The 26,096-nt window shown below is 39.8% G+C and overlaps 1 protein-coding gene across 3 annotated transcripts in view; it reads left to right on the plus strand.

The window, feature by feature from the left end:
- The first annotated feature begins 9,347 nt into the window (after positions 1–9,347).
- Positions 9,348–26,096, plus strand: part of CCDC149 (coiled-coil domain containing 149) — a 51,820-nt gene continuing 35,071 nt past the window's right edge. For 2 of the 3 annotated variants that reach the window (XM_054633136.2, XM_077177651.1), the window contains exons 1-3: positions 9,526–9,813; positions 18,024–18,185; positions 18,718–18,756. In XM_054633136.2, coding sequence (XP_054489111.2) covers positions 9,766–9,813; positions 18,024–18,185; positions 18,718–18,756 — 249 coding nt within the window. In that variant the 5' untranslated portion in view covers positions 9,526–9,765. Of the gene's footprint in view, positions 9,370–9,525; positions 9,814–18,023; positions 18,186–18,717; positions 18,757–26,096 lie in introns of those variants that run through there. The other variant, XM_077177652.1, reaches the window with a different exon arrangement.

Here is a 26,096-nt window from a genome sequence, read left to right on the forward strand (position 1 = left end):
GGCAGGAGTTTCTCCCACTGCTCATAAAGCAGAGAGGCTGTTCCAGGGTTAGTAAAAAATAAGCTGCAATTCTTCTTACTTTGAAGAAGAATTTCTCAGTATAGTGTAGCAGGGTTAGGTTTCAAAAAGGTGATTAGAAAACAAGCATTTGTACACAGGACTTTCAATGAGGACGTTATCTCCTCTAATCCGAGAATTCTCTTTTTTCCTGGCTTGGGGGAGCAGCGCTTTACAGACAAACACAAAGGCAAAACAGCCATGTGCTCTGAATAACTTACATTCAAATTAGATTGACAACATAATGAGAGCTGAATAATGTTATATTTGGAAGTCATTGATAGAAATCATCCTCAGCTCATATCTGGAGAGGATAGTAGGATGAGTGGTTATCTATGCCTCTGCTACTCTGCTTCTTCTTTCACAGTCATTTTCTTTTCTCATCTTGCCTGGCACTCTTCAAAAATAGCCTCTTTAAGATATGCAATTTATCTTTATTCTTAAAAAAACCCCCAAACTTCCTAACTTTCTGGATGGACCCTTATAATGCCCTGATAATGTTTTAGAGTTGGTGTACTCAAATCCTCACTGATTTCCAGGATGGGTCTTAAATCACACATTATATACTCTTATCCACCAATACTCTGCTGAATTTACAGTTCCAGTTAAAGTTAGATCTGTGAAGGAAGATGACATCTCCTGCTCCCTATCTTTTTAAAATACCAAATCGATTTAAGGGTTTAACTTATTGTTATAGTTTATCCTGAACCTTCTGAATCAGTTCATTGAATTTTAGCTGTAGCTATATAAAATTCTATACACTGAAATTGTTTGGCCATACTGAGAATGTCTATGCCATGATCCATCACTGCCACTAACTGCCAGCAATAAAGAAATCCTCTTTTATTCTCCATTCATTTAAGTGAATCTCTAAAACTACTATTGAACACCAGGAGTACATCTTACTAGGTTTTAATTCTTTTCTTCTTCTTTTAAGGAGCACTTAATATTTACCTGAAAGGCATTTCATAGTTTAGTGTCTTCAGTAGCTGTCAAAAAGAGACACTGGGAAGACCCAATGAAATACAGACTTGTAAGACTGACTGTAGTAGTGAGCAAGATAATGGAAACATTTATAAGGCAGATTACAATTCATTTAGGAATGTGATTTAGTAAAGGGAAAGCTGCCTGGTTCTGCTAAAAGAGGATCATGTATGACAAATGTATTAGGGTCATTTCAAAGGACTGCTGAATTGATAAAGATGAAATCGTTGGCATAATTCATCCAGATTTCAGGAAAGTATTTGTTACAGACTGTACAGGAGATCAATTTACAAGGTCAGAAAGCAGAGCATAGGGGACAACTTTTGAAATGGAATACAAATTGGTTGAGGCTCAAGAAACAGATGGTGTCAGTAAAATGAAACAATTCAGGGTGCGATGAGGTCTGGATTTGCCTGAACACGAATGCCGAGTACCACACAATTCATGTCCCAAATCATTTGTTGTGCTACGAATGTGGGCATGGGCAGCTCTTCACTGCCTTGGAATGAAGAGACTTGCAAACCACTCTGGGGTGATTGATTGAAAACAGCCATGAAAATGCAAATCATGGTGGAGAAACCCATGCAGTAAACACACTTCTCAAGTCCTCTATGGACAGCAGAAAAATGCCTAAAATTCACAGGTGATTAACCACTTCTACCTGCTTTTTAACACCATCTGTGCACCTTGTTAAATACCAAATTGAAACAGATACATTTTCCTGGTGTGTCAGAATCTACCCAACCACTAAAGCTGAAAAAAATGACATTGTGCTGTTAGTGAAACCCATGCACAATGCAGAATTGAAAGTACAGAGCTCACTCTCCATAAGCAAAATATCCAAGCAGGTACCTTAACAACAGTCTTTGATTTCTTCTTACTGAGTGGATTTTTTTCTCCTTGTTTTAGGAATAGACTGAGGAACAGCCTAGAATTGAGTACAAATATGACTGAGAACAGCAAGCTCAAAGGTGGATCCTAAAATAGCAATATTCCAATAAAGACTCATTCTCTGTGTACAGAGATTGGCTCAAACATGAAATGAGGGACCATATAACTCAATACACTCTGTTAGATGCTATGTTATTGCTTCTTTTAAAGGAGAAAGGCTACACATCTTAAAGTTTTGATGGGAATTAGGCACCTCATAGCATTTAAAGTTCCACCATGGAACTTAGCTTCTAGCTTTGAAGTTGCTTGAACAGTTTGATGCTTTTGGACCACACCTCCAACAATCAAAGTGTTAATTAATTTTATTTATTCCACCCTTTAAATGTATTTCTAAAAACAAAGATACTTCTACTTAATGTGAATATTGATTTAAACCTTGAGGTCTGTGCCAAAACTTCACGCAGGAAACTCTTCATGCAGGAAATATTTTTGGCAAAAGCATGTAGAGTTTGACCTATTCAGCTGAGATCTCAGTGTCTTTTGTCTCATTTTTGGATACCACACCAAATTACTAGTACACACCCACAAAACTACTTCTTGTGCTCTGCTGGCAGGTTTCAGGAATCTCACTTTTAAAAGATAGTAGATGTAAACCAGTTGGCTAAAGAAAGTACCAGAGATATGCATGACACGTACAAATTGATTGAAATCCATTTTTTTCATTTACTTCAGTATGTTTGGCTTAAATTGTGATTCAGAAGATGTTTCATAATTTTTATTTGTCTCTACAAGTTGCCTCTGGAGAACAAGGCAAGGGCCAGGAGGAGACATTTCAGCCTGTGATTTCTGCCCACTGCTGAATACAAGTCAGAGCCACTACCTTATCCAGTTTTATGGAGTTCCTCTTGGTACCAACTGTTTGATGCCTCCACGATTTGTCAGAGTGAATAAGTAAACATAGCATCCACATAGGACCTCTCACTAGGAGCAGGAGATTATATTCTAAATTGATTCAGTTACCAACAAGCATGAGGAAAAAAAACCATTCTCAGTGAAAGTTAAGATAAACAGTAACAAACCAAGAACAAAAAGGAAAAAAAAGGTGTGGAGGAATAGAACGTAAGAAAATAAAGATAGTGCAGAAGGTAATCTTACACCTGAGGAGTTGCAGCTGTACCAATCACCAAAGATTAGGAACAGGCCTGCCCTTAATAGGCCACAGCTGTGTCCAATAAGATGAAGAGTGCTGCAAAAGAGTGGGTTAGGTGGGTGAAGAGAGAGTTGGAGTTTGTTGGCTGTACTGTGAAGAAGGTGTCAGTGTTGTGAGGAGCTGCTCGTGAGACATCACCAAGAAGGTATGGAACTTTGGCAATAAGATGTCAACAAAAAGCTGTGAAATTCCGAGGCAGATCAAGCAGTAATAAGCAAATTAAATTTATAGCTCTATTTTCACTGGAATAATAACTTAGTAAGCTCATAATCTAATCAGTTAAATGGATAAGTCAAGTGAAATTCTGGAGTAATGTTACCACTTTTATATATCTACATCTTGTCCAGAGCAGTTAAAGGGGAAGCATATACTTGCAAAATGCTCCTAAGCCACCTGGTAGTAGTAGGTAGAAGAGCACTTATCTGACATTGAATAATTAGAATTCATAAAGGAAAAGATGCAGAAAAGAGACTCTTCTCCCCATACAGGAGAGCAGCAGGGGCAAAGAAAAGAAGCAGTCATTTTAGAACAGTATCTACTCCAATGGTTCTTGTGGTAATTAGAAGGTTCTCTTTCTTTCTATTTGATTCAAAACTGGAGTATATAAACAGACCCCTTAATTACTTGTTAAATCTGTTGTACTTTTATAACTAAGTATTTATGTGAAGAGAGATAAGTTATGTCCTTTCTACTACAGGGTTTTCTGGGATGAGAAATAAGGCTTCAGCTTCTTGATTCAACTGCTTTTACTAACTGGACGAGTTTCTAGGGAGGTAAGAGAATGCTCAGCAAACTTCACTTAAGAAAGGTTGAGGCTGAAGTCCCAAAAGTCTGTGTAATTTGAACATAAACCAGGTGAACTTAGCTCAGTGCTCTTGTCACTCGAAAGCATCAAGTCAGGGTTTGATGGGAAATTTCTTCAGGAACCCAGAAAAATTTCACACCAAAGCTGAGAAATTTTGTTTTTTTTCAGACAGACATTTTCAAATGAAAAATGATTTTGCTATGATATTCTTAGTAAGTTCTGTTTCAATTCCATTTTTTGCTCTTTGCCAGTGGGCCTTCTTTCTTTATTTTCTCTAAATTGACTAGAAAGAACAGGATCAAGCTGGATGTACTTTATGTATCCCATCTTGTTCTTTGCTTACAGTCTGCTGAGTATTTACCACGTATGTAAAGTGATGGTCTTTGTGCTGAAGGGTGTGGTATGGTCAGCATACCACAGCAATAAACATCACTACAATGGTCTGACAGCTTTCAGGGATTTGTCACACCCCACCAGTTGAAAATTTAACCTACAGGTCTGAAAAATCACTCATATGTCAGATTTGATGGCAGTACTGGGTCACTCTCTAATTTCGTAGTAGCAGAAAGTAGCGTGAATTTACCACCTGGTTTTATAGTAAAGTGAACTATTTTTTATATTTTTGTAGTGCATTGAGAGGAAAATAAAATGCAGCACATGTTTGCTTAGTATCCATCAGTTGTGCCTGTCTGAGTCATTTGACAAAATATCTTCTCTGATCTTATACCCAATTTTTAGTTACATCAATAGCAAGAAAATTTTAAGGAAAATAATAATAATGCAGGAGGGCAGTGAGAGACTTTCAAGTCTCTCTTGAGAGACTGTCTTGACAGGAGGAATTTGATGCCTCTGGGAAAACAGAATTCATTTACACTAACTCTATTCAACTGTAATGACAAGCCTTAAAACAGGCTCTGAGATGTTGTATTTGTTTTCTTTACCACTATCTTTCAGTTCCTACTGACTTTTCCTTATTCTTATGGTGTGGCAAGAGCCACAAATTCTGCTGGTGAACATAACATGTTATTAAACCCTGTATTGGTTATTTGCTCTTATTAGGACAGACAACAGTGCCAAACTTTTCCAATACAGCCTGGATCAAACCTATTAATTGTATAGATGCTTTTAGAGAACTTAGAGCCTTCTTGCCCAAGTTGGGTTTGATGCAGAGCCTCATCCACAGCCTGGTGCTCCTGGGGGACTCCTCTGAAGACTTGGTGTCAGGCTAAGTATGTCCACAAAAAGAGAGTGTTTGAACTGAGCAGTTCCATGTAATGAGTGTTTGCTAGCAATTTTTAGGGGCTGGTTACCTGCTTTAACACCTGTGCCCACCATCCAACCCATTTTTTGAGCATTTCCACCCTAGGTAAGCTAGGAAGAACCTAATCAGATGTTTTCCAATGAAGACTTTGGTATTTGGAGGCCAGAGGTTTTAGACAGAAGTGTGCCTAGGAGTTAGACACTGCAATGTCACCGGGCTTTGGAGAAATCAGGCTTTAAAACAAAATTATTCAAAGCACTTGCATATGAACTTACATATAAAATATTACTACTAGAAAAATCTCTACAACAGAACACTCTTGACTTTAGATTTTCAATCATTCAGGAAATCTAAAAGTAAGGACAGTTCTTTTGTGTTTGTTCATTTCCAAAGTTTTGTTTCCAGATTTGCAGTCTCTCCTCTGCCCCACCCTTACAACTTCCCCTCAATTCTTTCCATGAGCATTCTGCCCACTACCTGCACTCCCTGCTCTTACCTACTGCTTTGCCTTGGTTTTCCTCACTTCTTTGGCCAGACCTCAACACCAAGTTTCATCCTAGAGTTGGTTTGTGCAGATCATTGTCTGTTCCTGTCTCTTCCCCAAAATTCTCTTTTCTCCACTCTCTCTAGAAGAGAGAGATACTCTACTCTGAATTCCTGTATTCAGTTACACCAACAGTCATAAGAAGCTTAAAATAAGCAAAAAATAATAAAGACTGCCTCCAATTTTAATGCTACAGGAAGCATTTAATTCACAAAAGAAAGCAATATATTGAACGTCTGAAACCATTGAAAAGGAAAAGAGAAACACCATCATTTTAGTGATCTTTGTTTGCCGAAGCTGTGTCCTTCACTGACTTGACTGGTCACAAAAGGATTCAAATTCAACACAAATTAATAACTGCTAAACTGCTTCTGATCTGCAGATCATATTGTCCTGCTGACAGATCATGCGTGGTGAAGTAGAAGAGCTGATGCAGGATAGTGAAACCAGCAATGAACCCAAGAAAATTGAGAGAGTGCAGCTGGAATATAAATGGACAAAAAGCAGCCTATAAAAAAAGGAAAGGCAAAAGTAAAGGAAAGAAAACAAATATGGGAACAGACAAAAGCTAAACTATAGTTTATATAACTATAATGGTAACCCAAACAAACACATTATATTTCCTCCAAAATGTGTGCATGAAGTTTTGAGCATGTGGTTATCAGATTAGCAAGAACATAAAAAAAAAAGCCAATATAAATAAGCAAGAGTACTAAAATGAATGTTTTATCTTTGATAGGTTATATGCTCATTTAGAGGTATTTAAACCCTGATTAAATGCAACCCTGAAACATCCATGGACAGTCAGATTGAATCATCCTTCAGGAGACAAGCACTACATGTTTTCATTGCGTTTCAATTATGTAGCCTGTCCAGATCAAAAGGATTTACACTGGTTTTTTACTCATATTTCCTTACAGTTGGACGTAGATATAATGATGGTGTTAGTGCAGCAGACAAACATTGACAAAAAGAGGCTGCAAAATTTGAAGCAATCCCTTCATTTGCTTACCCATGGATACAAACCCAGGCTATTCTCTTTCTTAATTTATAACAAAGATGCTGATTTCTGAAAGCTGTGTTTTAGAAATGTTGATTAAATCTCCTACAAATGAAAACTGTTGTTTAAATCTCCTACATATGTTTACCTGAGTATTTGCATCAATGAGATGTAGTAGCTTAGATCTGATTTTTGAATGTGTAATTTGTCCAGGCCAAAAAAAGTTTTTCAGGAAGTTTGGCGCTTTCTTAATGAAATGTAGAAGAAAATGCTTAGAGAAGTGGAGGGTAATCTGGTGAAAAGACAGATGAAATCAAGATACTAAGGGAAAGATTGATCACAAAGCAGAATTGCAGAGAAGGAAGATGAAACACTAGAAGCAGATAAACTTATCTAGTGAGTGTATAGAGGAAGAAAGCAGAGAAGATAACAGATCTAGAGACAAAGACAACGGGATGGTAGCTGAAGAGGAAGGTTGAGAGATGATTTTTTGTCTCGGGCGTTAACTGTGTTCTTCTAATACCAGCAAGGCAATGGTGCAAAAGCAGTTACTGCAGCAGGCAGGAAAAAAGCCAAGAGACCCTGTTAGTTTTGCAATTAAAGCAGCAGACTGGTACTCATGAAACCTGCAATTTTGCTTACTGGTTTTGTTTGAAACTTCAGTTTTCTTGGGCAAGGCAATACCTACTCTCTTCAGTTTCCTATTTATAAACTAGGGTGATAGTATTTATTTTCTGTCATCTTCTTAACTTGTTTGCCTGGATTACAACAGGACCCATATCTCAATCTGTTCCTGCCTAGAGGCTGCAGAAATAGCCAGCTTCCAACTGGGACCTACACTGGGGTTTTGCAGTAACCACGGCTAAGTAAGGCAGAGAGGAAAGAAACTGACAAAAGTTTTGATATCAGGAGCTGAAAGGGGCTACTAAAAAAATACATATTTGGGTTCTTTTATTTTCTTTCTGATCCTATCAAATGTACTCAAGGCACATTTCAGCTTATTTTTAATTTATTCCCTTGAATCTTGCTTTTACTTCAAAAGAAAGTGGTTATTCTCATACAAGAGCTTGGGCTCTTGTATGAGAATAACCACTCAAAACACCAGCTCTCATCAGCCTTTTGATAAAATCATGAGAGCTGAAAACATTGAGTTCCTTTTGTTTTAATAACCTTTCTTGAATATATACTTCTCATTTGAATACTTATCAATAAAAATTAAAACCTTATGTTTGCGAGGAGTGCGAGCATATTTGGGATTAAAATGAGTGACATACCTCAAAAATGAGGGCTTTTGAAGGGTTATCTTTCTTAAAGCAGAGCTCTTTCTGCAAGAGTATTGAGTCCAGCATGCTACACAACCAAGAAAACAAAGGAGAGAAATTCTGTAAATGAGAAGCAGAACTGGGGAAAAGATTCTGTTTGGTTCATCTGCACTAGCAGTTGTATGACTTTAACTATTAACAGCGCTAAGAAAATGTTTGAGTTTCTAATAAAATTAACAATTCTTTAAAGCAGTGGTTTAAATTATAGTTCTTGTTAATTTAATTTTCATTATTTGCCTGTGCAAATAAGGTGCTGTTTTCAGAAACAGTTTGCTGAGAAGCCTGCAAGGAGATCCAGGATTGGAATATATCACACATATGACAACGTAAACCGAAGAAAAATATGGACAAATAGCAAAGACAAATGTACCCTCTACAGCATTAAAGTTACCGGATGAGGAACCGCTAATAGAGGAGAAAATGGTTCATAATTTGAAGAAAATGACTAAGTTAACAATTTGCAGGTGAAATGTATGAACTTTGCAACTATCCAACTAAAGTTCCATACTAAAGCTAGCTGCTCTCCTGGATTTTTTTTCCTTTTTAAAACGGAGATAACCACAGGCATTTATTAAAATTGATAATCTTCCATTCAAAGTGATTTCCTATTGAGTTTCAATATGGCCTATATTTCTTGCTATATAAGCACCTGGAACAGAAATGTTCTCAGAGGCATCAAAAGGAGGGGAAGGGATGTGAAGTTGTCAAAGGGGTCTCTCCAAACCCTTTTAGAGAACAGAAGGACATTGTGCTTAGACACCAAACCCCAAACAAATCTTAACAATGGGTAAATTTTGGTAAGGAACAAGGCATCCATATTTTATTATGTTGTCTTGTGCTGCTTGTGGTGTTATTTAAAACAGAGTATTTGTGGGTTAAACTGCTCGAATGCTCCATGCAATTAGGCTTGGATTCTGCCTGGAAAATGTAAGTCCTGGGAGTACTCGCCGTGTTAGGAGCACAATGAACATCGCACAGGGTGTGCCTCACGGTAGCCCCGCTCTGTGGGGATGTTGTACCCGTGGGAGCTGCGGAGGGAGGGCACGGCTGGAGCAGAGGCACCGGGAAGGGTGAGCAGCGCTTTGTGTGTTGGGCTCCAGCGCTGATGGAGGAGCGGCTGTGCTAACCGGGAAATAAAGAAGCCAGATCACCCTGGGTCATGAGGTTATTTACACCTCCGTGAACTGAGCAACAACGGAGCTCTGTGCCCAAAGTGGGCAGTGTTCCACTATCATGCTTTGAGAAAGTGGTTGTCTTGTCCTCCTGCTGTGGTTTACAATACACACCCAACACAGGTGCGTACATAATTCTGTTACACACATATATAATACTAAAGCCTCCCTGATGCTGCTCCCCTCATGGACCAGTTCTCACGGAAGTCTGGCTGTCCAGGGCCTGCAGTGGCAGCAGCGCCGAGCTGTCATGCAGGAGGCGCACGTAAGGAGAGGAGGACCCTTCTCTGGGACACGCACCCCAGACGCTCCCGCAGAGCCCTCGGCAGGTGCCGCTCGGGCCCCGCCGCTCTGCCCCGCGGCCCGGCCCCGCCAGCAGCTCGGCCGTGCGGTCCCGGCGGCGCTGGGGGGGCAGGGCGGGCCGGCAGAGGTGGCCGCAGTCCCCGCCTCTCCCGCGGGTTGCTCGGCGAAGGCCGGGCCGGGAGGAGCCGCTCACCGCCGGCGCGGCCCGCCGGAGCCATGGGCTCCCACCGCAGCGAGAGCGACTGGCAGGGGCTGCTGAGCGAGGTGAGGCGGCGGGGGGCCGCGGGCCGGGGCGCCGGGCAGCGAGGCGGAGCGGCGGGCGGGCCCGGCTGCTCCCCGCGCCTCGAGGAAATGCCGGGGACAGGGGCACAGCCGCCGGCAGGGGACCCGGCTGAGCGGGCGGGGGGCGCCGAGCTGTGCCGGGCACGGCTGCGCCCTGTGGCCACGTCTGGCGCCGGCCCTGCCCTGCTCGGGCTGCCGCCGCGGCCCGGCGCTGCTGCGGAGCGCCGCAGGAAGGGCCTGTGAGGCGCTCCGTGTGTTAACCGCGCTGGGGCTGCGGAGAGCGGCTTCAGGGCACCGCTGCTGCTGTGGCTGCTTGGGAACCGCCGAGGATTCCCTGAACTGCGGGCACAGCCGAGGCCTCGGGCCCGGAGGAGCAGCCCAGCCCAGCTGCAGCACCGGCCTGGGTGACCGGGCTGTCCCTGTGCCTTGTGTGCTTACTTCAATCACATATGAAAGGGTTTTGAGACCCATGGTGACATTTATACTATGGGAGAAAAGAATGTAATAGCACCGTGACCATGAGCCTCAACAGGTGGAGGATTTTCCAGTTACATGATAGAAACTTGATTGTCCACTGCATCCCCATTAAAACATCCACAGCTTTTACAGGTACATATTTTCACCTAGGGTAAGTTAGCAAAGTCAAAGCAACTTGAGGTCAGTATAATTTAAAGGAGTATTATTGAAGACAAATCTGTTTATTAGCCAAACTCATGAAGCAGGCTGACATGTTGATTTCTACATTGCATTACTGTAAAACCAGTAATTTTATGCTTACAGCTAGTAGATAAAACTTCTGTGCAAATGGCATTGGCCTGGATAAACCTGACTGAGTACTGTCCTACAGTATGATCCACACAGGTGAATTCCCTTGTTTTCAGGAGGGCTTTGCCTCCATTATGTTAACTGAATGTAAGGCCTAAAGCCCTGACCTGTCAAAAAGATAAATATTTGAGTTTAGGGTGTTGAACCTGTCCCTGCTCTTAGTGCTTTCAGTGGGAGTTTGTATGGGCCCAGATCTGTGTAAGCACAGTACATCCAGAATTGGAGACTGTGAATGCAGGACTTCCAAGAACACAAAATGATCCAGGAGAAAGTGAAAAGTGCACTTTTTGGTAGTATTCTGGTTGTGCAGTGTTGAATCTGACATCTCATTTATCAAATGGAGTTTTATTTGGGATGGGGGTCATTTCAGATGGGAGGCAGATCACAAGGTGTGTTCAGAGGAAATGTTGCTGTTCCCTGCTTTAAAATGTCATTTAGAATTACTTTGGAACTTTTTTTACTTTTTATATAGTTAAACCTAAGAACTCTATCCTAAAATTGAACACCTACTTCAGTTTAGGGGCTTTTTGATTGTAATAAATTTTAATGACTGTGCTAAGCTGCATTCTTGTAGATACTTGAACATACATAAAATTTCTTTTTTTTTTTTCAGGAAAAATTAGAGGCATAGTGACTTATATTTCACCTTTCCTTACTTTCTGTTGCCACAGCAGGCTTACAGCCTGTTGTTCTGGGGTGCTGTCAAGATACAGGTTTTCTTCATTTGCCTTCTTCTTCCTTTGGCTGTTGTAATTTACTCCATGTGTTTTACCCATTAACTCCAAATCCTAATGGGTCTGTGAGAAAGTGGCTCAGACTTCTGAAGTAACTTGTAATAAGTTTTTGAATTCACCATATCCCTCAGTGGTACAGATTTTCTCAAGGCCTCCTAGCTTCAGTGTCTGCTGGGTAATTTTTTTCCCCTGGGCATTTCATAAAAATCTTGAAATGCTTTCAAAATACAAGGTAACACAGTCAAGAGAAGACATGGTAGCTCTAAACAAGCACTCTCCCATTGCAGGTGGTAGACAGTTAAAACATAAGATGGGGTTAAAAATCTTGGTGTAAAAGACCAGAAGCTGATGGGTTCAGACCTGTGGTCACATATGTTTTCATTTGCATAAGCCAAATCTTCTGCTTTGAAAGGTAGGAATAATTGAAATACTTGTCAAAGCAACTGTAACTTTTAAAACTGTGGTGCTACAGGTGTTAAGAAAAGTGGTGAGGATGCATATTTGGTCCTTATGCACCAACACTTGTACACACAGCATTTATTTTTGTAGGTTGCCTTTTCATTTTTTTATTAGAAAATAAGAAAAATTTCTGTCTGTTACAGTCTTTTTCTATATTTGCTCTTCTTTTTCCTTTTGACCATGGTTCTATTTCAGTGCCTTTTGCTCTCTTCCTTTTCACATATATTTCTCTGTTTTTATTGTGCTCACCACTAACTTCTTGCTTGTTCTTTTGCCCCAATATTTATGTATTTTTCCACTGACTTTACAGCCACATGTATTTCAGGCCTAGTGTGCACCTGGTACTCTGAACAATCTTTGCACCACATGTACCTTGAGCATTCTTTAAACTAACTGAATAGGGTGACGTGGGTAGGAATACTGGGACAAAGCCAAGTTAGCAAACACTGAAGGAACATAAAAGAGTTATTCTTTCCACTGGTAATCTCACAAACTGGATGCAGAAGAACTCACTTCAGGAGCGAGAATCCACATTTTACCTGTTCTCTAGCTTATTTCATGTATTGGTGATGGATGTATGGAGATATCTATACAAAAATATATACATATATGAAAGATTAATTACTCTGTTGAGTTACCATGTGATTTTTCTGCTTGGACTCTTGGTTTTCATCTAACATTTATGTCACTCAGTGACCCACATTTAGAGTATTTAAAAGTTGGTGTAAAGTTGTAGGGTGAAGACCTGATCAATAACTGCTGGTTTGACACAAGAGACTGAGCTGCAGCAAGAACTTTCTTGCTGGTGGCCCAAGTCCTCCACAAACCAGATCTTCATAAACATCAAAATACTATCCCAAGAGTACATTCCATTCATCATCCCCATCCCTGGAGTTGTTCAAGGCCAGTTTGGATGGGAGTCTGAGCAACCTGGACTAGCTGGAGGTATCCCTGCCCATGGCAGCAGACTTGGAACTAGATCATCAAGGTGCCTCAGATTTGCCAGCCTCTGGAATTAAATCCAGTGTCAAAATGCTTCTCTTTCATTTGTCACCTCCCACATGTTAGAGTGTTTGGTGTGTGCTGTTTACAGCTACTCATATGTGACTGTGCCTCCTACAGCTAGTTTGAAGAGATGTAATTTCTGTTTAATTTTTCATTCACAAGAAGCTATTTCTTGGTTATTGACTGTGTATGGTCTTCAGCAGCACAGAGGGAGGTGATATGCTTGTCTCTTGAGCTTCCTTGCCAAGTAATTTTGGATTTACCAAACTGTTGAGCAGTAGTTCTAGTTGAAATACCTAGAGTTCAACATGAGTTCTGAAGAGATACCTAGCCTGCTTGTAACTGGCAGAGCACACCTTTCCCATTGGTTCCACAACTTTTTATGTGGGCAAGAGAGAAGAGGAAGGAAAACTGGTGAGATTTTCATGTGTGCATTCTCTCTGTAACATTCTGTCATGTTTCCATCTCAAACAAAGCATGAAATGTAATTTGCCAAACCTCTATGAGGGGACCAACAGGCTTTGGAGCCACTAGTTTAACAGCTTTACTTAATGTGCCCAAACACAGGGGCTGTAGGGAAGAACAAAGTGGAGCAGATGATACTCTAAAGTCTCTGCTTGGTTGGGTTGGCATTGTAATGCCTTTGACATTTGGAAAATGAAATGAAAATGCTAAAAGAGCTGGCATTGTGATTTACTGTGCTCCAAAATTCTCTGGAGCTGTGGGTGGTGCTGTGAAGACCTGCATGATGGACTTTTGGGTAACAAAACAGGTGTTTGCTTTTCATGTGTCCACGTTTCAGGTTGGACTAAGAGACTCACAGGGATGTTGTGAAACAAACAGAGAAATTAATAATGTTGTCTGATGCACAGCATACAAAACTTCTGAGGGCTGGGCCACCTAGCACAGTAATGTTAACTACTAAATTGTGGTATTCCTAAATGGCTGGTGAAGATGGTGTGGGGTAGCATTGTCATCAAGACAAGACATGGTGTTCTGAGGAGCTGCTTGTATCACTTGTATCATCAGGGAATGAAACCAGCCTGCTTTGTGTTTCAGCTGCCGGGAGGCAGCCAGTCAAACAGGAGCTGGGCAGCAGAGTTGATACGGTGGGATAAAACCAAGGTCACTGCATTATTTCAGGTTTTATCAGAGATAAATCACATCAGGAAGTGAATGGCAAGCAAATAGCCAGTAATTTCTCTAGGTCTGAGTGCTTGACTCTTCCAGATAAGTTAACAGTTTTATCTGAAGTCAAAGGGAGCAACATTATAGAAACACAGTGACCAAACATCCCAAACAGTGAGATTGCAGTGCATTTTGGGACCCTTTGGTTTCTACAACAGAATTGTCTCCAAGACTGCAGTCAGGAGAAACTTGATAAAACTTAAGGCAGTTTGGTAGCAGTTGGATCTCTTGTTAAAGATGGTGAGTAGACTTCATGGTTTCTCAGAGAGCATGGTAGATTATAGGTTTCAAGGCCCAGTGTAATGTAGTAGCCCTTCAGTATTTGAGGACACAAGGCCCTCAAGTGACAAGAGAAGACAGAATATGATCCAAGGTGATTCCAAAGAACAGACTGGAGATAGTATCTCTGCTTCTACTCTCAGAAAATTAGATGTTTTCCATGACATTAATTGTCATTAAATACCAAAATATAGGCCAGTAATTTGTGCAATTTTTTAAAACAAACCCGATAGGAATTCAGTGTGTTTGTTGGTTTAAAAAAAGAAAGTCTAAAACCTTGACCGTGTTCCAGCTTCATCAGATTATTAGACCATGTCTACAGCGTCATTAATGAGATCTACCCAGATTTGTGACTAAAAATAGCGATGGACAAATAGTAAGTGTTCGATGTAGAGGGTCACCTTGGAGCAGTTACACTCTCCTGTAATGTCAGTCTCTTTTTACTCAATTTCACTAAAGTAGTCATCTGGCTGTAAAGCAGTTCAGGCAGTAATGTAGGATGTCATATATATTCCTTTAATTATTATGTTCTTCCTTGTAGCAATTATAATTTACTTTATTGCAGATAACGGCACATTGGTAGATAAAAGCCACTAGACAGATATAAAAAGTTGTACATTGTAACTTTTAGATTGAATGTATAGCAGCTGGTTCTCATTTAACTTTGTTTTTTGAATTCATGGATTATTTTGTACCAATAATTAAAAAGAAACAAAAGACAGTAAGAATATTTCATAGTAACTATAGTGCATAACAGAATTCACTTGTTTGTCTCACTGATAAACAACCCCTGAGATGTGGGCTTCCCTTCAGTTGCAGGGGAAGAAGTCTGTGCATGAGTGAATGCCAGAAGCATCTACTGAATATTTTTTTTTCAGACTGTTTGAGAAAATTTACCTTATTGCTTTCATTGCTCCACAACAACTTGTCACACTCCCGTGTTCTTTTTGACAGCATACCAATTTTGTTGCACTTATTTGTCTATATAAGGGAAATCACTGATGGGACTCAGTTATTTCCCTGACTAGAACCCATTTCTGGCATACAGCTGTTAGGTCATTTTATGGCCATTATTGCTACACTGTTTTTTAACATTCAGAAATAAACATATTGAATACCCTCTCTGAGGTCCGTCTTTGTGAAATTTGGTTTTCCTTCAGTAATGGTAATGGCAGCTGCAAACATAGCCCTGTTGAATAATCAGATTCTACAGAAATGCTCTGGCTTTGTTTCTTGTACCATAAGCCCATGGAAATAAATTATTATGTTATAACTGATTTTATTCTATTTATTTGGGAAAGTCAATATGTGTAAAAGGCAAAAATTACTTCAAAAAGTCTTTTATGTGGTCATTTTTGTAGTAAAATCCAAACAGTACATTGAGGAGAGATGCCAATATCATCAGTATATAGTTCATCTAGTTAAAACAGATTTTAAACAAGGAGGCCATCTTTATTCTTTTTCATTCAGACTTGAACATTACTGTCCCCACAATCTGTTTATGGTCCATTATCCTCAGGCTAATAGGTAGTGGAGAATTCCCCAGCTCCTGCCAGTGCTGCTGTAAAAGGTGAAGCCTTCTCATATGCTCTGAGTGTGTCCTTTGTAGAGGGCTGTGACTCATGGCAGAAGCAAGATTTGTTTGCTGCTAGGTCTGTATTTCCTGCTGGGTAAGCACTGGGTTTTACAGTGTAATCCACCTGCTCTGGTTCACTCCTGACTCTCAGACATGGTTTCATCCAGCAGCACTTGAGGCAAGGCTTGCAGGCACCTGTGTGTAAGGCATGTTTGGCTTCTTTCCACTCACATTGTGTGCATGGTGTAGGGTGCTCCACTCCACACAGGTGTTGGCTGGATGGGCCAGCTTCATTCTTCATGGGATTCTTCCTGGTAAAGGAACAGGACAGGCTTGGTTTAGGGATTTGGCTGTCAGGTTGGGTTTTTTAAGTGATTGCGATGTTTGCTTTTACTCATCTTTTACTCATTTTTATTTGCAACTACTCTATCAGATTGTTAATATTTAAAGACAATTTAGCAAAGGCTTGCTTTAGAATTACTTAGGGGATGAAACAGGGGAAAAAAAGAAGAGAGATTGACAAATATTTCACTGTAAGGCAAGGCATTATTTTATCAAGTTTGAAGCAGTTTACTATAATCACTTACTGACAATATTAAAGTTTAGCTTCTCATACCTTTCAGTCCTTTATCAGGGGATTTGACATTTGTGTAAGGTATCAGTAAGGACATAAGTACATAGGTACACTTGCCTTTGTTGATGCCAAGGCATCATAATCCAGCAAATTTATGGCAGGTTTTCAACTTCAGTATTGCCAGAAATAAAATTAATCCAAGGTGGAAGTGTCCTTTTTGAGAGTTCAAATCCTTCTTGGAACTGCTTTTCTCATTTCCTTCCCACTTTTTTGCAACTAAGCATTTACCATTTTTGGAAAAGGTTGTCTGAACTAGTATACCAAACTCACTTTTTCCTTTCTCGTTGACGTGAAATTGAGGTTAACAAAGTTAATTCCAAGCAAGGAATACATACAATACATACAAAGAATGATTTTTGTCCCAAAGAACAGCACTGACTTGAACAGTATGGAAGTGCTGATATTGTTGCTTTATGCAAGAGCCCATACTGATAAAGTATTCTTGATGGAGGATATAATGAAACTGTAAATTGTTTTCATGACTGCTATGGTATTTGGTCTCTTGCAGATCACATTCAGAAAGTAGAGCCAGGTCGTGTGTCAGTATCATCAGAAATGGAAATACATACTTTAGCATGGGCAGTGATAAGTGATGGGTAATAAGAATCTGCTGATCAAACATCATGTTAAGTGCAAAAAGTTACCTGAAAGTTCTGACAGGTAACATTGAGGATAACATCCATGTTACTCTTCTTTTCAATGTGGAAAGGCAATGAGGCAGATCAGACTAAAGCAGAACAGCTAAGATTTGTATGTTCTGCTTTGCTTAGTGCATGACCCCTTCACATGAGGAGTGATGGCTGCAGGGGAAGGCTCATCTCTGCCTTCCCTCCCCTTTTAGGTATTTTTGCATTCCTGCATTATTTCCCATTTTTTTTTGCCTCAAATGAGCATATGCCTGTAGTATCACAGCATAATTAAGTTTCTTTTATTTGTGGTGTTAGGGCATCACACTGTAATTGTTTCATAGTCAAGGCAAATTTTGGTTATCATTCCTGCTCCCCTTCTGCTATAACATAGCTCCATTTCAGTGTCCAGCTGGGAGGCTGAGTACACTGCTGGTAGTGGGGAGAAGGACAGCAGTGGAAGGTGAAGCAGGGATGAGTGGTTGCTGCCTGGGAGCTGGATATTGTGAACACATGTAGAAAAGGGATTTTTGCAAATGCTTCTTCCTTATAGCAGCCTTGCCAGGGCTGCTGGGCAAATGGCAAGGTTCCTCATGCTATTGCAGATACGAAAAAGAATGAGAAACTCAAATTGGTAAATATTTCTAAGTCACAGTGGTCTAACATGTAGCCTTACAGAGGGATTTCAAGCTTTCTATACGAGATATCTTCCCCATGATTGTCATTAATAAGTCAACACAACTTGTGGCAGACTTTGATGTTGTGCAATCTTCCAACTTTTCACAGAAGAACTTGAGCTTCTTGTATTCAGTACTGGCTTGGTTAGAAATGGCTTGTTACATGTATGGGTTTTTTCTCTTCTGCAGTATCTGGTGTGCAAAAGGAAACTTGAAAGTAAAAAGGAGGCATTGCTCATCCTTTCCAAAGAGCTGGACACCTGTCAGCAAGAAAGAGACCAGTACAAACTTATGGCCAACCAGCTGCGGGAGCGACACCAGTCTCTGAAAAAGAAGTATCGGGAGCTGATTGTAGGTTGTTCTTTATGAGGACTGTATAACTGGGGGACAAAGGTGAACCTCAAAAAAAATTGGAAAGAAGTCCATAATGGCTGCTGTAAAAATGTTTAGGTACTTGTTTGCAGTAGTCCTGCAGTTGCACAGCCCTGATCGTATTATTACTCATTTGTTCTGCAGAGATGAGGCAGTGCTTGTTATATAGGACACAGAAACACAGTGCATGCTCTGAGGAAATTCGTTTCAGTGATAATTCCATTTAAAAATTGACTGTGGTATTATTATTCCACAGCAACTTAATGTGCCAGTATGAAAATTAATGCAACACAAATTTGTAATGAACTGCTGTTCTAGAAATGTAAACAAATCTTCAACTTTAGAAATGTTTTTATGTTGAAGTTAGTATTGCTGGTATTAATCAGCAGTATTTAAAAAAAATTGATAACATTTTAGTTAAAATACATGTTCTACAATTAGATTTGCAGAATTAATAGAGTTTCTGATTTCAGAAATAACCTGGCAATAAAATATATCTGTTTATTTGTAGGATGGGGATCCATCGCTTCCACCTGAAAAGAGGAAACAGGTAGGAATTTTTTTTCAACTGATGTTATTTAGCTGCTACAAAAATATATTTGCAAAAGAATAAAAATATTAATTCAGAGATCTGGTTAAAAAGCAAGCATTTCTGAATATTGAAAAGCTCAGTCTTTAAATTGTGAAATTCTGCTTTGGTCTACACATTTCACTGTGAAATATCTGAACTATAGAATATATGGCTATTGCTTTTATGTGCACCTGAGACTGAAATTGGTCAGTGTACATAGACTTGAGGTTGTTCTCCTTTTTGTTTATTCCTCCATATTGAGTCCTAAAATGGATTTGTGACAGGACTTCTCATACTTAAAAGTAAGCTGGAAATGCATTGTCTGCTTTCCATAATTGTTAATTTATTGTTGTGAGGGCTGTTTTCCATTAAGTATTCTCCCAGGCCACTTGGCTCTATGAGTTAAAGTGGTAAAACAATGATAATTGCATTTTATGATTCCCCTGAAAACTTTTTGCCTGCTCGCATGCATTTTTTTTCCTGGATATCTACATAGTGTGTCCCTGTTGCAGAATGTTGGTTGTCATATCTTAAAATTATCTTAATTTTTAGAGAAAAATGGCACCCAAAACTCAATGTCTGGAGCAGGGAGATGAGGACAACCTAAAAGAGCGAAATTGTTGCTGTAATTGCTAGTTTTGGAAGTCTTTTAACTATGTTTAAAACATGGTTATTACATCCTGTTAATGGATCAGAAGTTTTACTCATAACCCTTTCCCTGAGAGTTTGCATATAGTTCTTGCTATTTGCTTAAAATTTTACGGCTTAGGGTTTTGGTTGCTTTAAACTAAACTTCCAGAGGCAATATAATTACTCCTTCAGGCACTTAAACAAATAGCTGCCAAGAAGTCAGTGGCTCAGTGTAGAATCATTTAACTTCCTCATTATTTAGCATAATTTATTTGCAATTCTGTTATTTCAACAGAATTCTAATAAAACTTTATGACCAGATACAAGTTTGTGTATTCTGAGTGTTGCTGAGAAATATCCAGTTAAAAGAAAAAAACCAAAGCAGTGTATGGATCATTACAGAAAGATAAGTAGGAAGGGAGATTTGCCGTCCCATAGCTCTTCTAATTCATCTTTCATCTTTCAAAACAAATAAAACTGACACTTGTTTCTAAAATACTAGCCAAATCCAGTCTAAATTCAGAAGCTGTGATTGTATTAAGTTTTGGCAATTTGTCTTACCAGGGTAAGTGCCTTGAAAACCTTTAATAATCTACCTAGGAGTAATTTTTTTTTTCATGGGGAAGTTAGGTATTCATGCTAGGTAGCAGTGAAAGAAAGAAAATGGGGTCATTGATAGATTCCCCCCAGAAGAATATATATGTTAGGTTGTGCAGTAGTAGACTGTTAGTGTATTTCTTGAGTTTTTATTTTCCTGAGAAATGTGTCTGTAGCATACAAGGTGGATAACCTAGAGTAGTTAGTGTAACCTTTCTGAAGAAGAGTATAGTTTTTGCTTTGAGAAATGCATCAGAGAATAATAAAAGAAAGTTATGAATATTTTTCCATTATCACCATACATACATTTCTTAGCATTTTCTCATCTAAGAAAGAGGGAAGTCCTCTCTTGCTTTTGTGCTTCTTCCATTCCCTTTTTTCCTGGAACCCTAGATGCCTGCTGGAAGAAGTTTGTGACCTCAGTCTCTTTATGAAAGGAAACACTGATCCTCCAATGAATTCTTGACAACACAAAAGTGCATACTGTTTTCATGGTCAGAAATAAGGTGAAAACACTATATGCTTAACAGTTTGCTATCTGTTGCATTGGTTTGCCACAACTGAGAAATTACTTCTTAGTATTGAAATTCCAGTCTAGAACCTTAAATGTAATAGGTGGGTTGGAATTGCTGCTGTCTTCTCCTTCTTGTCTTCATTTTTCCCCTTTATTATCAATTATGTTTGGTGACTGTTTAAAATGTTTTGTTTTCCACCATGCCTTCTCATCCTGTTTTCCAGCACAGAATTTTCATGGTTTTTATGGTAATATCATGTAACCAGGCATTTTCTGTCAGCAAGCAGCTAACTCAAAATCTGGTTTTGTGAAATTGTTATTTAAAGGTATCTTAACATGCAGAGCTCTGTAGTGTTTTCCTGCTCAAAGCTGTGTTTGCATCTCAGATCTATTCCAAACAAAACAATTCTATGATACTATGATGATTCTATCCAAAGATTGCTCTGTGTGTATCACATTATGCCAACCAGCAGAAGCAGAAAATGAGAAACAGTGCTAGGGAAATCTCTATTTCTACTGTAGATGTTTCACCATTAGTGTTGTTCACAGTTTGTGAGCTGTCAATATTTTCCTGGCCCCTCATGCCTATGTGGTTGAAGGTAGTTTTATAATGTCTTACGGTGTCAGGTGTAGAGTAATTTTTGGATAAGTAACAGAGGGGTGAAATGTTTCAGTACAATAGTAATTAGAAGAGTGTGTTTTATGTTAAAATTAGTTTAGACATGTTTGTAATGGTTTAATGCCCGCCAGCAGCCAAGGCCCACGCAGCCCCTCACTCACTGCCTCACCAGGGTGATCAAAAAGAGAATCAGAAGGGTAAAAGCTACAGAACTTGTGGGTCAAGATAAAGACAGTTTTATAGGAAAAGCTAAAAGCTGCTAACACAAGCAAAGCAAAACAAAACAAGGAATTCTTTCATGACTTCCATGGGCAGGCCTGGTATTCACCCATTCCTGGGAGAACAGGGCCCTTTCAAGCATAATGGTGACTTGGGAAGACAAATGCCATCACTCCAAACACCCCCCCCCCATCCCCTTTCCTCTTTCTTCCCCCCACTTTATACACTGAGCATGATGTTACATGGTCTGGTCATGGTCCCTTTGGTCAGTTTGGGTCACCTGTCCTGGCTGTGTCTCCTCCCAGCCTCCCATGTACCCCCAAATTCCTTGCCAGCACAGCAGTACAAAAAGCAGAAAAGGCCTTGGCTCTGTGTAAATCCTGCTCAGCAAGAACAAAAGCATCTCCATCTTATCAGCCTTATGTTCAGCTCAAATCTAAAGCATAGCCCCAAATCAGCCACTGTGAAGAAAATTAACTCTACTCCAGCTGAAGCCAGCACAATGGTAAACACTCCCTGTTTTGAAAGACATGTTAAAATATTTCTCTGTATACATAGTGTCTGCTGGGCATCCTATATAAATAGAAATTCTCTTCATTCTGCAGTTCTGCAGTGGTATGTATTTATATGCATTAACTGTGATACAGGACATTTTCATGGAAGTTTACTAGGTATCTGTTGGCCAGTGTTGCTGCACTCTTTTTACAACTTAAAGAAAAAAACATAGATTGGATTTATAGCTTAATATATACTGCTTCTTATTTTCAACTACATTGCTTAAATTTTCAGAATAGCTTCAGCTTGGGAGAAGCTTTGCCATTAAAATCACAAATCAGTGAATCCTTCAACCTTCTATATGAAATGGAAGTTCTTTTAATACAAATGATATCCTTTGAATAAACAAAGATAAAGTAAAATGCATGGTTAGGAAAAGAACTGTGTGGGGCCACAGTCCTAAATATGCTTTCCTTAATTTGGTCTCAGTGAGATCACTCCGTTGGATATAGTGGGTTTGCACTGGAGCTGTGTGTCAAGAGTAAAGTTGCAATGCGTATGTCACTGGGGAGGTCTTAGATTTGAATTTTAAGTGTATAAGGAATCAAATTCAATGGAACTGAACGCCACAAGAGCACAGAAGAGTTAAGGTGGGAAGACAGCTCTTGGGGGTCTACTAATCCAATCTTCTTGTTCAAACACAACCACCTAGAGCAGGTTGTCCGTTTTCAGTGTGGTTTTGATTCTCTGTGACTCCACAGCCTCTCTGGGCAACCTGTTCCAATGTTTGAGCCCTCTCACAGAAAATAGGGTGAGGGGGCAAGACCCTTCCTCACCTTCTTGCTGTCCTTTCTAAAGAGCCTGTATCCCTTCATCACAGCACTCCAGTTGTGTGAGCTATCCCACCGATTCTCCATGATCCCAGAGTTTGTAAGCCTGTAACTGCACACAGTCTTCAAACTCCTCTTCTTTATTCCCCCAGCTGCATGTGTTAGAGACCCTGGAGGGGCATCAGAGTGTCCTGGTTCTGTGGTACAGGCTTAGAGCTTTTCTACAAGGCTGTTCTATGGTAGTCTCCTTCTGTACATGCCTATGGTCAAAGGAATTACACTTCAGCTCAGTTGCTTTGTAAGTTGCTAAGTCCTTCCTCTTCCCATTATCCTAGTCTCTTGGCTTGCCCACCCTATCCTAAGCTTCCTTTTTCCCTCCCACATAATTTCAAGAGTAAAGCTCTCCTTTTGAAGTTCTCCAGCCTACTGGCAAAGGTACTTTTGCCTCCTGTGGATCAGGTGGATCCTGTGTCTCCCAAGCAGCTGCTGTGCCTTAGAGAGAATCCCATGGTCACAGAACCATATTTGAGGCTCCTAATACTGAGTCCCATAATGTAATGATGATGTATTCCTTGTACAGAACACAGCTTGATGGTTTATCTTCCTACCAGCCAAAAAGGCCCATCAGAGAACCTGAAGGTCATGGCCCTTAATGCTATTACAGTTATCCATGGATATCCCAAGGTGATTCATTCAAATCAGCATTCTGACTGCTTCAAGTGCTGTTGGTATCACAGCGGCATGGTACCCACTCACTGAGATGTTGGCCAGACAGCTTGTCTCCTGCTAATGACTGTCTGTGGGCATGACTTTTTTGGGCAGGCATAGCATCAGAAAGACCAGAGATTCCAGACAGGATTGTGCTGTGACATACCACAAATGGACCCATTTTAATCCATTTCATTTCCAGCTTCTAGCTCTAAATACATACCACTGCTATCACAATTCACTTCTGAAACAAACTTCAGGGATTACCTTATGACTGTTCATGACATGATCATGAATAATGACTAATGTGGCTATTTGTTTTAAATTAATGAATTCACTAAGTTTTGCTAGCCTTGTGTTAAGGTGCAAACGCTGCACTCAGAGTCCTATGAGATAAAATCTGTGGATAAAATACACTACAGGGTAAGGAATAATTTTGTATTTATCTCACAGTGGTGCTGTGAAGATTAATGTGATTTCTTCCTCTCTACAAGGTGTTTGAAGATGAAAAACATTATGCGTGTGCCGAATGCGGACCGGTGCACCTTGCTTTGGTTTGTAGGTGCATGTGTTTGACTCCCATAACATGAGGTAGCAGTTGGAAAATAATGACATTGTTTGTCTTTGCAACAAATAGAAAACAATATTCCCATGGATTTCAAAATGTGCCAGCTCCAAGAGCATAGCCAGTTGAGAGATTTTTGTTTCTGGACTCTGAGATCTTCATTCCATTGGTCAGAGCAGGTGGCAGTATGTAAAACCTAGAACTTGTTAGCTACACTAGGAGTCATGCTTTGTGAAGTGACAGTGTTGTTTCTTCAACAAATAAGTTTTGCACTAACACAGAATCATAGAATCATTTAGATTGCAAAAGATCTCTAAGATCATTGAGTCCAACCATTAACCCAATGTGCTGCCAAGGCCACCAGTGAAGTCTAGGAGAGAAGAAATGCTCATTCTAATAGATGTGGTAGTCCCTCAGGCCTGATGTGTACAACAACTTCTTCTCTGGTTGCTGTGTCTTACCTTAATGGAATAGAGAGACACTTCTGCACACCTCTGCACCTGAGTATTCTCAACTAAGATTCCGGCAATTAATTAAAACACCCAAATGTTTAAGGGATTTTGATTATTTTTGTGCATTATCTCAAAGTTTAAGATATCTTCAGAAGTTCAAAATATTTAGGAGAGGATTTTCTTCTCTTGTTCTGCTTGACAAAGCTTTGATTTTTGATGATGTTTTTCAGCATGAAAATATGACCCATATTAAGTGTATTCTGGTTTGTATACCCAGGATCTGTAATTTTAAAAGTCTTCTCTAGTTTTTCATCTTAAACAGAAAAATACGATAATTTTGGGATTTTATTGCAAGGAAGCTAGTGCTAAGGGCAGTCATCAGTTCCCATATCTTGGAGTGAATAGTGGTAGTTGTTAAGTAAAACAGGTTTTTCTGTATTAATTCAGCTATTGCAATCAGATTAATTCATTTGAGGAGAAACTGCACTTAAATTTGTGATCAGTCACACCCATCAAGTGTGCTGAATGTTTCATCAAACCTTTTTCTGTCAGACCTATAATTCAGTGTTCTTCTTTGTTTGAGGGTGTGGCTGGAACAAACATAAAAGACTGTAAATTGCAGTATAGGAATGCTTGTATTTAAATACTTCTAAACTGTAAAGGTATGTTGGAAGTTTCCCCCTCTTCCCCCTTCCCATATTACTTTTTCAGGGAGTACCCTAAAGGCAAAAAGTCAATTTTTTTTTTATTCCCTTTTTTAAGTGTTGGATAAGATTTATGTGCAAAAGAATTGAGAGCTGTATTAAAGACTGTTACTATCCATCATTTCTAAAGTGCAGTGAAGAAAACTAACTCTGTGTGTACGTGTAGCTAGATTTGCCAAATGATTAAAGGAGCCAAACTCCAGTGCAGTGCATAATGTCAGGGATGACTATTTGGAGTTACTGTTTTTTCTCATCAGGCCATTGGTCACTAGTGAGCAGAGATCAGTTGCTGCCTGACAGGTGTTTACTGGCTTATGTTAATAAGTGTTTGTAGATATTTTTGTCGGTATTTTTTGACGCTCATCTGTAGCTAAAGTTCTTTTCCACCTTGTGTCCCCAAAAAATCTTCTTGCAAATTTTAACAAAGCCTAAGTGGAAAATGAGGAGGTCTGTAATCCTATCCCACTGAAGCTTTGACATTCTGGTCGTTCTGATCTATCATGCTTTTTTTTTCCTTTATGTAATAAAGGTACACACTTCCCACTTGGCACTCAGAGCCATCTTATTCTCCTTTTTTTCTTAGCTTCTGATGGGATTGTTGACTGTGGTTGCATATGCATTTGGTCAGAGGGGTAAGGAATATGGGGACAGTGTAGCATGTCTAGCACTGCAGTGGGTGTTTAGACAGTGCTCACATCATGCTCCACTGAGAAGGTGGTTGGGCACTTGAACAGGCTTCCCTGGGAAGTGGCCACAGCACCAGCCTGTCAGAGTTCAGGCAGCATCTGGCTAACACTCAAAGGACGTGCCTTCCTTCTGGGGCAGTCCTGTGAGGTACAGGCAGTTGGACTTGGTGATCTTTATGAATATGAATCCCTTCCAGCTAGTCTTTGAGTCTATGATACATCCAAGCTTCCCATAACCAATGCATATGAAACAAATAGCTTGTTGTGCTGCAGAGGCTCCAGAGAACCTGCCAGAAATGG

Source organism: Agelaius phoeniceus, chromosome 4 (assembly GCF_051311805.1).
Source record: "Agelaius phoeniceus isolate bAgePho1 chromosome 4, bAgePho1.hap1, whole genome shotgun sequence".
Classification (NCBI taxonomy): Eukaryota; Metazoa; Chordata; class Aves; order Passeriformes; family Icteridae; genus Agelaius; species Agelaius phoeniceus.